Genomic DNA, 13,923 nt, shown 5'->3' with positions numbered 1-13,923 from the left:
TATACCAAAATCAATACCTTGGAGAATTTTAAATAAGTTAACTGAATTTATAGAGATTTTTCAAACATCATGGGTTTTTTTTTAGTTGGTTGTTGATTTTGATTTTTCTTGGTTGGATCGCTAGTTTTCGTGTGGGTCATCAGCGGAAAAGACTAACAAAGCGGAAAGCAATTATTGCTACCTCAGGGTTACCAAATTGGTATGTGATATGTTCCCTGACATTTGCACTGAAGTAAGCTGGTGTACCGTTCAACTGTAATCTGATGCCTTAGAAAGTCGGGAAGCATGGAAAATCCTCTCTGAAAAAATTTCTAAAAACTTCAAAAAAGTATGGACCAATAACAAAATCACGTACTATTCCACCCAAAACATTGATGCTCTATCTGTGTTGAAAATTATTGATGAAAACTCGATGGGGATTTTCTGTATCGTAAAAATGAAAGTTATGTCGGTTCACAAAATCATTTATATGGAACCTACATTTATCAGTGAATAGCACAAGTTTTAAAAAATTCTCGTTCTGCTGCTCGATTGTGTGCCCTTTGTGAAAAAGTTATTCTTTTTTTTAAATTATTTTTGGTAAGTTCTTGATGTAACTAAGTATGGTAGGTAACTAAGTACGAACGATTTTGATATTTCTAAGTTCTTACTTATTTGTCTTACACTAATTTGCGGTGTTTCTACAACCGACATGCTGATTGCCAATTAGTTTTCTTCATTCAAAACTGTTTTCGTTCTAGTTTGCTCTTTGTACTCTATGCTTTCAGTACGCTCGAATCATTTTTTAAATATTTTCAACACTCTATCATTAGGATGTTGGTTATTTTTTTCCTAATAACCTCTTGAAGTCCAAAAATACGAGTAGTTCCCAGACTCTTACCGATAATATAAATAACATTTACTAATTCTCACTGAGAGTAATTAATTTTGAAACAAATTTACTTAAACATGATGGTTAATTTACTTAACATGAATGATAAGTAACCACTCTAATTGACATAGGCCACACAACAAAGAATAAATGAATAATGGCCAACTTTTTAACAACTTTGTTAAAAAAAATTCTTATTTTTAAATGACATAAGCATCAGGGATTAATATTACTTGTCTTTACTACTATTATTTTATTATGATTATTACAACTATTGACTTTTTTTCTTACTAAAAGTGTTCGAAATAGAATTGAACAAAGGGACAAAGTCCTTGCTACTCTGATTCCATAAAATATCTATTAATTGTGTTCTGTCGTAAGTGTCGTAATGCCTATGAAAAAAATATGTAATTTTTCCTTTAAGAACAAATTTTGAGAAAACGGTTAGAGATAAAGGTATACTTGTTAGTATCAAATTGAAGATAAAAGAATGCTTTATCCAAACGCATTACAAGTTATAGGGTGTTTTTTAAAAAAATAGCGCAAAATTGAATTGAAAACATCATTATTTGAGTAACGATTTTGATCACCCTGTATAAAAAAAAATTAATTTTGGAATTTCGAATGATAAAATGAACTTAGCTAAGGACTCTAGATTTTTTAGAAAGATAAAAAACGTCGCTGGTAAATATTAAAATTTAAGTGAAACACTGATTTTCGTAAAATTGTCTTAAAATTGTTAATAACAAGGCAGCGTCGCATTTTAGAGCAAAACAGTTTTAGAGTTAAAGAGAAAGTCAAATAATACTCCCATTTCGGAAAAAAAAATAGGTTATTCCATTTAAAAAAATTCAAATTATGTACCACGCTTTTTTGGGACACCCTGTATCAACTAAACTAATTTTAAAAAGTAGCCGCTCTAACATTATTAATATTCCCCCTATTTAATGTTTGTTCCGTTTCATGGTTTAGCTACAATGGAGCACCGCGATATTAAATGGACACCCTGTATGTATATATGTTTTAAGTTTATTTTTTATTATTATAGCTTGTTATAGTACAAGTTATGTTGTTAGTATCATAAGATACTAACAACATAACTTTGGATTGTTCAAGTTATGATATTATTGTTATTACGGAGAGTTGGTTGAATGAGGACATTTTTTTGGAAGAACTTAGTTGCTGTAATTACAGTATATTTCGTGCTGATAGAAATGTGCAGATTACATCAAAGAGTAGAGGTGGTGAAGAGCTAATACTGGTAAAAAATCACATACAAGCTTCAATCATTAAAAAGACAGGATCTCACTTTGAACAGCTGTTTTTGTTATGTAAATGTTCAGGATCAAGTTTTGTAGTTGGCGGTGTATATATTCCCCCAGGCTCCTCTGATGATATCTAAGTTTTACATGATAGGTGACTTCAATTTGCCAGGGGTACATTGGTCAAATGCTCATAATGGGGTCCAAGTAGACTGTCCAACAAATTCACCAGCCGTGTTTCTAGCACAAATATATGTTTTTTTTAATATGTACCAAATGATTGATATGTCAAATAGCAGGGATGTGTTCCTGGATCTTCTGTTTACCAACGATAGCGCCATGAAATGTTTTAAGTCTCCAGATCCACTTTTTTGTGACTCAATTCATTATAGTTCTTATACCTGTAATTTTAGAGTAGACAACAATGTAATGTTGGATTCACTTAGAGTTGAGGAATTTTATTTTGATTTTAAAAATGGGAACATCAGGGTTTAAATGATTATTTTTTTTTCTATAAATTGGGATACTATTTTTAATTATAGCGATATTAACATTATGGTGTCAGAGTTCTATAACATTTTAAATTTTGGTATACAATGTTTTGTGCCTCAAAAAAAATATAAGTGTAAAATATCCTAAGGTAATTTAATATATTTAATAAACGTATATTTTATAAACACCCTGTATTCGTTTATAAGTGTCTCAACCGCCCGAGAATTATCTTACATCCTTGAAAATCTATACCCTAAACATAAATAATAATAATAAGCAGAGATTGAGAGAGAGCCAGAAAAGAAAAGGGGCAGTGAGTGCTAGCACTTCGCCTTATAAAGAGCCTTGTATATAGAGTGGTCATAGTTGACCAGGTGTGGTGGTGTTTGTCCACAAGGTGGATATTAGAATGGTTGTGATTGTTTTGTGCACAGGTTAATCATGTCGACATGTGAGTAATATTTTATATTGTTGTTGTATAAGTCCATGGCTAGAGTTTTATGGTATACCAGAGTTTTTCGCTGTTTAGCGAGGTATTACCAGGTTGTGGTCGATTTTGTAGCAATCGACAGGGATGCACTCTGAGCGCGCAGTTCCTTCGAGTTGGTCTTGTGAGTTATAGAGGGCCCTCACTTGTCTTCTCGATTGACACATTTGGATTCTAAGATATCGGTATATGTTATCTTAGTTTCCGAGTGTTGAGATGCTTACTGCTTAGCGGCGGTGGAGCGTCTGGGGTAGCCTTAACTATTTTAGGGGACACTAGCTAGTCGTCGAAGAAAGAAGATATATATATGTAAATTATTAGAAAACATAAAGTAACTATATTGATGGTTGTTGGCATGACTGAACCAAGGGGACCGAGGTTCCCCGGTGAGTAAACTTAATCTTTATTAGATGGGTCAGTACAGTAAATCGTAAACATTTTTGTTTCATGGTACTCTCAATCTCTTGCTGTATACATGGTGGAGCTCGCTGAATGAATTGCATTATCAATACTCACGTAAGTTTAATTTTAAAAATACCCAAATTTTACATAAGACATCTAGCTTTCCTCCATATTTTTCTACCGAATTAAGAAGATTGGTATTTCTCAAAAAAAGTAAGCATAAAAAATACCAACTATCCCATGATGAAAGAGATTATCATGAATTTACCGTTCTGAGAGCTCAGTGTAAAAGGTTAAGTCAAGAGTGCTACAGAAATTATCTTGCTACTTTGAATGAGAACTTGACTAGTAATCCGAAAAATTTTTGGAAGTTCGTTAATAAGAAAAGAGCATCTAATATTGTACCAAGGGAAATGTTTTTAGATAATAGTGTTGCAACTGATGGTCCGCAGATTGTTGATTTATTCGCTACTCACTTTTCTGCAGTCTATTCAAATGCAAACACAACCCCACCTGAAAAGTCTTTTAGCCATATTAATATTGACTGTCCTGTCAGAAGTCTGGCTGAGGTGTTTGATAAGCTGGGGGCTTTGCCTAATAAGTTAATGATTGGTCCAGATGGAATCCCCAATATTCTTTTAAAAAACTGTCGATATGCACTATCAAAGCCACTATGTAAACTTTTTAACTTATTGTCTCTTATTTCTGGAACATTTCCAGACATATGGAAAGAAGGTTATATTTCTCCTATTTTTAAATCAGGGTCGAAGGATGATGTCAAAAATTATCGTAGTGTGTCCATAGTGTCATCCATCCCCAAAGTTTTTGACAGCCTTATGTTTGCCCATTTAAATTGGCAATGTAGAGAAATTATTGCTGAGGAACAGCATGGTCTTAGAGGTGGTCGGTCCACTCTTACAAATTTACTCATATACCACAACAAGTTGTCGGATGCCTTGGAGGGGGGGTATCAAATTGATGCTGTATATACAGACTTCTCCAAGGCGTTTGACAAGGTAAATCATTTGTTATTATTTGAAAAATTGAGAAATATAGGTTTTTCTGATAGATTGCTGAAATGGTTGCTTAGCTTTCTTAGTGATAGAAAGCAAGTGATTAAACTTGGTAATTTTATATCTAAGGTGATTGAAGTTTGTTCTGGAGTGCCACAAGGCGGACACTGCTCTCCTTTACTATTTAGTTTGTTTGTTAATGACCTTAGGGATGTCTTGGAGTATTGTGAATTTTTAATGTTTGCTGATGACCTCAAACTTTTCTTGGTTATTATGAATGAACTTGATATCAACCTCTTACAGAAAGATCTTGATAGCCTTTCTCTGTGGTGCCAAAATAATTTGTTAGATTTGAATATTAATAAATGCTTCCAAATTTCATTTCATAGGAAAAAAAGTAGGATACCATCATTTTACACAATTAACGGCCAGAAACTTCAATTAAAGGATTTAGGAATACCGTTTGACACGAAATTAAACTTCTGCAATCATATAGACTAAATAGTAGTAAAAGCTAATAGAATGTTGGGTTTTACGATTAGAAATTGTAAGGGGTTATCATTGCAAGCTGTCAAATCTGTATATGTGGGATTGGTACGATCCCAGCTTGAGTATGGCTCAATTATCTGGACTCCCCAGTATAATGTCTATAAGTCATTACTGGAGAGTGTGCAAAACAAATTTTTAAGATATTATAACTACATGTTTAATTTAGATCTTATTGCTAATCATGATTATTCCCAAATATTAAATTATGTTAAAGTTTTGTCTTTGGATAAAAGAAGAACAATGTTTGACATCTGTTTTATCTATAAGTTGTTGAATGGTATTACATCCTGTCCAGATTTACTTTCCCAGGTTAAATTTTCTATTCCTCAGAGAACACTTAGACAAAATAATTTATTTCATATTGAGTTCCATAGAACCAATTATGGTAAAAACTCTTTTTTGGTGAGATCTCTAGATTTTTTGGATCGGGAGGAGAGGCTAGATGTTTTTAGCAATTCATATGGGTCTTTTAAGGGTAGTTTAATGAAAATTTTGAATACTTAGTATTGTTTAATTAATATTTTTAATTAATATGTTGTTTGATGGGTAAACCAAGTAAGAATTTATGTTCCTAATCTATTAGTTAACACAAAGATTTTTTTTTGTTTAGTTACTTTAGAGTCTTTTTTTTAGTTAAGTACTTTAACTCTTAATAGTTTAAGTAAGGATTATTAATTATTGACATAACTGTATTTTATAATTTTTTTTTTTTGTAATGGGGGTTTCCCGTTTAATGAATAAATAAAAGATACCAAAAAATATATATAATGTCTGTTACAAGAAATTATTGTATATTATGAATATAACTTGAAGTTATTTTTGAGGAAAATTAAATCATAAATGTATTAACGAAAAACATTGTTTTATTTCCATTTTGAACTTGGTGATATGTTCATACACTATTGTTACATGATTATTGCAGTACATTAACTCATTTAGATATGTTTAAAAAAGCTGAAGAGTTTTATTTTATCCTAATCAATATCTGATGCCAACACCTAATCAAAAAGACCCTATGTTCTATCAGTAACCTTTTTGATTAGGCGTGTTGTTCAGATAATGCGTTTTCTTTAGATTAAATTATAAGATCTCTTATTAAATAAAATTTTATTTTCGCGCCTTAATTTAGCCACGCTTTCTACCATTTTGATTGGTCCAATTAGGCACATCAAACTGTCAGGTTAGTTACAACAGTTTCCGTTGCCAAGCGAGAGGACGCTAGCAGATTTGTCATTTTGGCACATTGTGGCTTTGGCACTTCTCTATAGTGTTTTTAGAAGTTCTTTTCATTTTATTTAGATATATTTTAATAAATATTTAGAAATATTCATACGAAGGGCCTTGAAGAAATCGCAATGTTTCTTTGCCAACCTTTCTCCGAAAAGTAACTAGGTAAGTACCTACCACTACCAGGTAAGCACTAAGCACCACTAACCAGTACCACAAGTTATTATATTTAACAAACATTATACTTACTCACCTTGTAGGAGACGAATCCTCATCGTGATGACTGACGTAGTACTTATTTTTCTTATGTCGATGCTTCTGCCCTTGAGGCTTAGGAAAAAAGAAAACCTTCAGACCTCTTTTCTGTCTGCCCTGATGGTGTTTCTGCTTATCAGCCATTTCTCACATTAAAATCACCTAAAACGAAATTCCCGTTTTACTAATCACATAATAACGAACAATATTATCACGTTTGGTATAGACGCGGCATCTGTAATTTGTTTACTAGAAATTAAAAATTGAGTGTGCTTGCACCACACCACACAGTAAAACTAAACAATAAATGTTGATTTTAAGGAGGGTTTAATATATCATTCATTACAAACGTTTACAAGCAATCAAGTTTCGTGGTAATGACTTTATTGTTAGTAATCGGTTTAAACTATAGAGGTTGCAAAAGGTTAATTTGCGGTTTAACAAGCACATGATTTATATACTTATAGACCTTTTCTATATCTAATTTATTGTTATATACCATCATGAGGTGCTTAAAAACATTTAAACATAAAATAGAGAATTATGGGGTTTTAAGCAACCCTGGATTCGCCACGCCAAACTACAAAAACCCCCGAGTATCGACGATATGGTACGCGACCGCGCCACACCGATTACCGCTCGAATCTGTTGCCAACATCATCGGATCTTCCTACAATTGAGACTTTTTTGCCTTATTAAATTTTTGTTACCAACGTGTATAAACAGTAAATAAATATATGACATAAAATGGTTTAATGTTTGAAACTTGTATCTTTGAAAATGGCTCAATTTAAAAAAACGAATAACTATCCACATTAAATAAGCAACACAAAGTAACAACTGTAAGTACTGTAAGAGAAATAATAAATAATATAACATAACATAAAAGTCAAATGTCAATTACTTGTATTCATCTTTGATCTGAGCGGAATAGTCCGGACATTTAGGAGTTGATGTACCTTACCCACGAACTTAATAAATATACCTAGCTGGACTGCCAATTCAATGACCACTACTAGGTGGCCGCCATTTTGCGTGATTGTGTCATTTCGATGTTGGTCACTCTGGCAAATTTCCCTACTAAGTTATGCCAATTGTAGGAAAACAAAACAGTAGGGATGCGCAGAATGACAAAAACACCGATGTCAACACATGTATGAAGCTTGTATGGTGAAAATCGGAGGAGGCGTTAACTAGCGTAACAAATTCCATGTTATGCGCATGTCTGTTATTCGGATCTCTAACCTTACATTCTGCTGGATTTTGTTTGTAAACAAAGGAATATTTTTATTTTAAATTTGGTTCAGATAGGTATCTATTTTGTAATAACATAGTTGACCTATTATAGTTGTGCTGTGTTAAAAATGTCAATATCTTGCTTTAAGTGTGAAAAAGTTTTCTCATCCCAATCTAACATAAATAAACACTTAAGGACTGTTTATAATGAGGCATCTAAATAGATTGAATATGGCTGTGAAATGAAATATATGTTTATGGAGTGCAATCTCTTTTTTAAATTCAATAGGGATTTGAGAAGCCATCTAGAGCAAAAACATGACTTTAAAAATGATATAGAAAATTTACGTTTCAAAAACTTTGAAGGTAAGTACAAAACAAATATTAGCTAAGTACCTCTTTATAATATTATTTATTAGATTGTATTGATATGCGATGTTTGAATATTGAAGCAAATAAAATATATAGACTGTAATTTACTAAATATAAACAGAAGTGCCAAAAAAATAAGTACGTACCTATAGCTATTACATAATTGTGTCTATTATACCTTTGGTAATGATTTCTTTTTTTTTTAGAATTTAACATGTGACTTTCTGAGATACAAAAAGTTAACAATGTCCAATATATCCAACATTCTGGAAAACAGTTTTGAAATAACAGTGAACGTATTTATTTTTGAATCTCGTCGCTCCTATAAAAAGCAGAATCTTATTCCACTTGAACAACGAAAACGGAATGTAAAGTCACAAGGATCTTGCAAGTTAAAAAAGTCTTGCATTAGCCAGATTGTACTCAAAAGAAACATTGAATCAAATGAATACGATATTACATATTATAAATCACATTATTTGCTTGGACCAGATGAGCTAAAACACTTACAAATTCCAACAAGCGACAAGCAAATGATTGCTTCTAAACTAATATTAGGGATTCCATCCAAAGGGTGAGTACTTATTATTCATTGTCAGTACCTGTACTATTATTGATTAACGAGTTTCAAAACTAGGTGCCACAAGTAAATTTAGAATACATATGTATTTATACAGAGTGCATCCGATTAAGTCAGCACCATTGCTATCTTCGTTAATATTAAAGATACAGGGTCGGTTAAATTATAACAAACTATAGCAAACTAGTTGGATTTTTTCTGCTGTTTAAAATGGTTCAGAACAACAGTTCAACAGAAAAATAGTTGAACATCGCGTTTTTGCAAAAAAATTAAAAATGTACTTTTTTTGAAAAATAAAAATGAAAAATAAAAAAGTTATAATGATTTTAATTAACATTGGCTTGATAGGAAGCTACTTTTATTACAACATTATAAGCTGATTTTACCGAATTTCAAATGACCATAACTTTTTTATTTTTTAATTTAGGCCATTAGTGCAAAAAAGTTTTTTTATTAAGAAAATAGTTTTCTTTTAAATTCTGATAAAAAAATACAGGACTTGTCAATAGTTTTTTTTCACCCTAATATGTTTTCACCGTTAACTCAAAAACGCTAGTCTTAACTGAATTTTTGATTTCACCATGTTAATCAGCAGAAAATTTCCCAGTTCTCCTCATTACATATAAATTTGAAATAGACCATTATTTAAAAAAAAAATTATTTCTTAGAGCGATACCTGTGAAAAAGTCTTTTGCATCCCCCATGCATGTCCAAAATAATTAGGTGACATTTTATGAAATTAATGTTTGTTAATTTTTGTAGGATACTACAGAAAACAAGAGAAGCCAGCCAAGGTGTAAGCTTATAGGTGTAAAAGAAACGATCTCCTTACAAGTGCTGATATTCGAAATATTCAGAGGGCTTATATTGATTTAAAAGATGGAATATATCATAAGGATGATGCCACCAGTGTTAATATTTGGGTGAAGCATTGTGGAGAGGCTAAAGATAATCCAGTGCTTTTTTTCAAACAGCAAGGACAGGAAATTGACGATTTTGAATTAACTGATTTTTGTTTAATTATAATGAGTGATATTCAAAAAAGTATATTAAAACAGTTTGGTAGTAAAGTTAACACAATAGCTGGAACACACGGGCTCAATGCTTACGATTTCAACAATGATCAATCAACTTTGTTAACATTAAATGAGTATAGGCAAGGCTTTCCAGTAGCCTTCATGTTTAACAATCGAAAAGATACTTCCATTTATCTTTTTTTCTTTGCAAAAATAAAAGAGACTATTAGACTTATTGAAAGTTCAGTGTTTATGTCAGATATCACGGATACATATTATACGGCATAGTGTCAAATAATGAGACCATCGAAACATCGTTTATTGTGCTCCTGGCATATTGATAGAGCTTGGCAGGTAAATCTTTCAAAAATAAGCAAGTCTGAAAAGGGATCTTGGGTCTACAAAATACTGAAGTACATACAAACTATTCCCAATATTGAAGTTTTTGAAACAAAAATTACAGAATTATCTCGGGCACTCATTGAAGATCCGGAAACAAACACATTTGGTAAGTACTTAGAAAAGTATTATATACCAATATCTGAGCAGTGGGCCTATTGCCACCGAAGTGGATGTGGCTTAAACACCAACATGCACCTAGAGAGCTTCCACAAAACTATCAAATATCATTACCTTGATGGAAAAAAAATTAAAAGATTGGATAAATCAATTCATCAATTAATGGGTTATTTATGGGCTAAAGCTGTAGAGAGGATAATTAAATTAAAAAAGGGAACCCACCTAAAAAATAACACTATTATGAGACACAGGACTGCCATTACATCAACGTTTGGTTTAATCCAAAATGATCCATTTACTTGGTCTTTAAAAAATAACGGTAATGAATACATTGTTACCAAAGAATCTGCAAATGTATGTTGTGCCATAAAATGTCCTTTTTGTAACATATGTATACACACCTTTAAGTGTAGCTGCATTGATTTTTGTATAAAGACCACTATAGGCAAGCATATCCAGTACGTGGCTTTAAACAGTGAGCAGGAAAATACTATAATACTAAATAGTAACAGTAATACTATAATAACCAGTTTATTACATTTACCTAACATTATCTTAAACTAGTTGTAAGGATCATATTAGGAGCCCCTCGTATATATTTAAAATCGCGAAAGTAGATGGTCCTCGTAGTCAAAAAAGACGCATGCGCAGACAATGGAATTTGTTACGCTAGTTAACGCCTCCTGAAAATCGGAATCGTATGTCGGCCATCTTGCTTGGCAAAATTGACAGGGAGCTGACGGACAGTTGTTGACATTGGGTATGTACCGTTTTCAACTGTCAGTACAGGATTGTACTGTGCTGATTTTACTGTAATTTGTCTTTCCGATTTTACACAGCGTGCTATTTTGCTCCAAAAAAGGAACAGTTTTCAGCACTGTTTTCACAACCACAACATAACCTATAAAACTTTCGAACAAACATATTGAGAAAGTAAAATACACATGTACTTTTGTGCCTTTTTATTTCTGCAGTGCAGTATGTGCACAATTACGAGTTTTCTAAACAATTTAAAGGTCTAAAGAGCGCAAATTTGTGGTCCTAGGACTTGAGTGAAAAATATCACTTTCTTCACTAGTAATGTAATATAATATATTACTAGTGAAATGCATCCTAAATTCCTCTTCGGAATATAGGTTTATCACGTTTTGCAATGCGGGCCTATCCTTAAGCCTGTAATTGGCCAATATAAAAGTCTTCTTGGTCCAGTTCATCTTCCTCATCATCAGTTAATAAAACGGAAACGGTGTTTGCCACTATCATGGCTGCTACATTATTGGGGTTCATAGCCATAGCTTTTATTTTGAACAATTTATGTTTTGAACTTGAAAAATAATTCCCACAACGTAAACAAGAAGATTCAAGAAATCAACATCAACAACACTTCTGACAGTTTTGACATTCCCTCACTATTTTACTGTACCTAGAGTAGCTTTTATCCCCAGTCAATCCAGTAAAGATTAATGACGTCACTGACGCATTTATGACGTCATTCAGTACTGAATCAGTAAACGGAAATAAATATCGGAACGACGTCCAGTAAATTCAGTACTGACAGTTGATAACGGTACATACCCATTGACTGATAGAACATCATTTGTCATTGTTATACCATTTGAGTTTGCTATTTGTTTTAAGGATTTTATTTTAAATTCATGACTTTTTTTCTAAAAAGTTCTCTTTCACTATTGGGAGTAATGTTTTAATTGATTTGCGGCAACCAACTCCAGGTTTCTGGTAAGAAAATTTGATTTTATTTATTACTATTATTTTTTTGTATTGTCAATCTTTAGTCTTTAATAAAATCAAGTTCAGTTGATTTCAATGAAGAAGTTTCAGTTTTCAAGTATTTAATTTTTAACTTGATTATTACAAATACATATTACAAAATGTCTGGCCTCTCATTTTCTATTCAATAATTAAAAATTGATTTAAAATTCTCCTGACAATTTCCTTGATGTAAGAATATGTATATTTTAAATGGTTCTGAGAAACATAGTAATAAAAGATTTTCTTAATTTCAAAATTTAAAAACATGGAGAGCAATATGCAATGTAAATGTTATTAAGACTTTGAGCTATAGAATTTCTTCCGATCAGTTCTCTCCACAAATTTTAAGAATGCTAATACTGTTGGCTTTACGCTACAATACATATTTATTTAAACATTTATTTTGTTTTTTTTTCACATGAATCATTTAGTAAATTGATTTATAAGGTTTGCACTGCCTATTTTTTTATTTTATTTCATGCTTATATCATACCACTTCCTGTGTTCACTGAGACGAGACATAGGTATAGAGACTAAGAGACCTGAGCACCCGGAATGGATGAGAATTAATGTTTTTTATACAACTTGTATTTTTTTAAGTTTTTATTAATATTATAGTTTTAACATATATTGCTAGTATTATAAGAGACCAACAAATACAGGGGGATTTTCAAGTTGATACTTTTTTTTTAACTATGTATAGAACTCGGTAAAATAAACATTTTTTTCAAATTACTTTATTCAAAAAACCGAAAAATAAAAAAATTGCATTTCCAAAATGTTATAAAATGAGTCCAATACGGTCCTCTCTAATTTAAATAAGTTGTTCAAAGTTGTCACCATTAACTTCAACACAACAATTTGCTCGACGTAACCACTGTTCCGTAACGGCACGCAATAGAGAAATCGGTTTTTGTCTAACTGTTGCCGCAGCCTGCTCAATACGTGCTATTAGTTCTTCTTGTGTGTCGATAGGAGTCTTGAAAACTTAACTTTTCATATACCCCTCACAAAAAAAAGTCACATGGATTTAGGTCTAGCAACCTTGGTGGCCATGCAACTGGTCCATTTCGGCCAATCCACCGATTTGGGTAACTTATATCCAAAAATTCGCTCACTTCTCGTCTAAATTGGGCAGGTGCTCCATCCTGCAGGAGCCACATAGCTTGCCTGATATTCAGCGGCACGTCTTCTAACAGAACAGGCAGATTATTTTGCAAAAAGTCCAAATAAACATCGCCCAGCAAACGGTCTGGTAAGATAAATGGTCCAACAAGTATGCCATTCACAATTCCTGCCCACACATTAGCAGAAAAGCGGTGTTGAAAATTGGTTCTGCGAATTGCATGGGGGTTATCAACAGACCAAACATGCGTATTTCAAAAATTGTTAATTCCGTTTCGGGTGAATGTTGCCTCGTCCATGGCTAAAATTTTGTTCGAAAAATGTTGATCATTTTCATGTTGTTGTAGGAACCATTCACAAAACTGAGCTCTGCGGGGGAAGTCTTCAGGCAGTAGCGCTTGGACACGTTGAACGTGAAAGGGATTAAATTGATTCTCGCGCAATGTTGTCCATACTTTTGTTTGACTTAATCCGACCTGCCCTGCAACAACTCCAGTACTTGTTGTTGGATCTTCTTCGATGAGATTTAAAATTTGTTCTTCCCTATGAATATTTTCAGGTCTCCTTCCTCTTCCTGCATGCCCTCCACGATGTTCCCGTAAATCGCCAGTATCCATAGCCCGTTGAATAAGATTTATGAAACTTCTGAGTGTAGGATGATTCCGCAAAGGAAAGCGTTCTGCGTATAATACCGAAGCAGCAGCAGCACTTTGAAGACACTCTCCATAAATAAGCAGCATATTCACA

At 32.6% G+C, this 13,923-nt stretch overlaps 1 protein-coding gene across 1 annotated transcript in view; it reads right to left on the bottom strand.

Moving 5' to 3' along the window:
• Nucleotides 1-6,732, bottom strand: part of LOC126739428 (uncharacterized) — a 56,797-nt gene extending 50,065 nt beyond the window's left edge. The window contains exon 1 of the mRNA XM_050445110.1: nucleotides 6,557-6,732. Within this exon, the coding sequence (XP_050301067.1) occupies nucleotides 6,557-6,702 (146 nt within the window). The 5' untranslated portion in view covers nucleotides 6,703-6,732. The remainder of the gene's footprint in view (nucleotides 1-6,556) is intronic.
• Between the last annotated feature and the right edge of the window lie 7,191 nt (nucleotides 6,733-13,923).

This window comes from Anthonomus grandis, chromosome 8, assembly GCF_022605725.1.
Source record: "Anthonomus grandis grandis chromosome 8, icAntGran1.3, whole genome shotgun sequence".
In the NCBI taxonomy this organism is placed as follows: Eukaryota; Metazoa; Arthropoda; class Insecta; order Coleoptera; family Curculionidae; genus Anthonomus; species Anthonomus grandis.
This window is presented reverse-complemented; position numbering and strand designations above follow the sequence as displayed.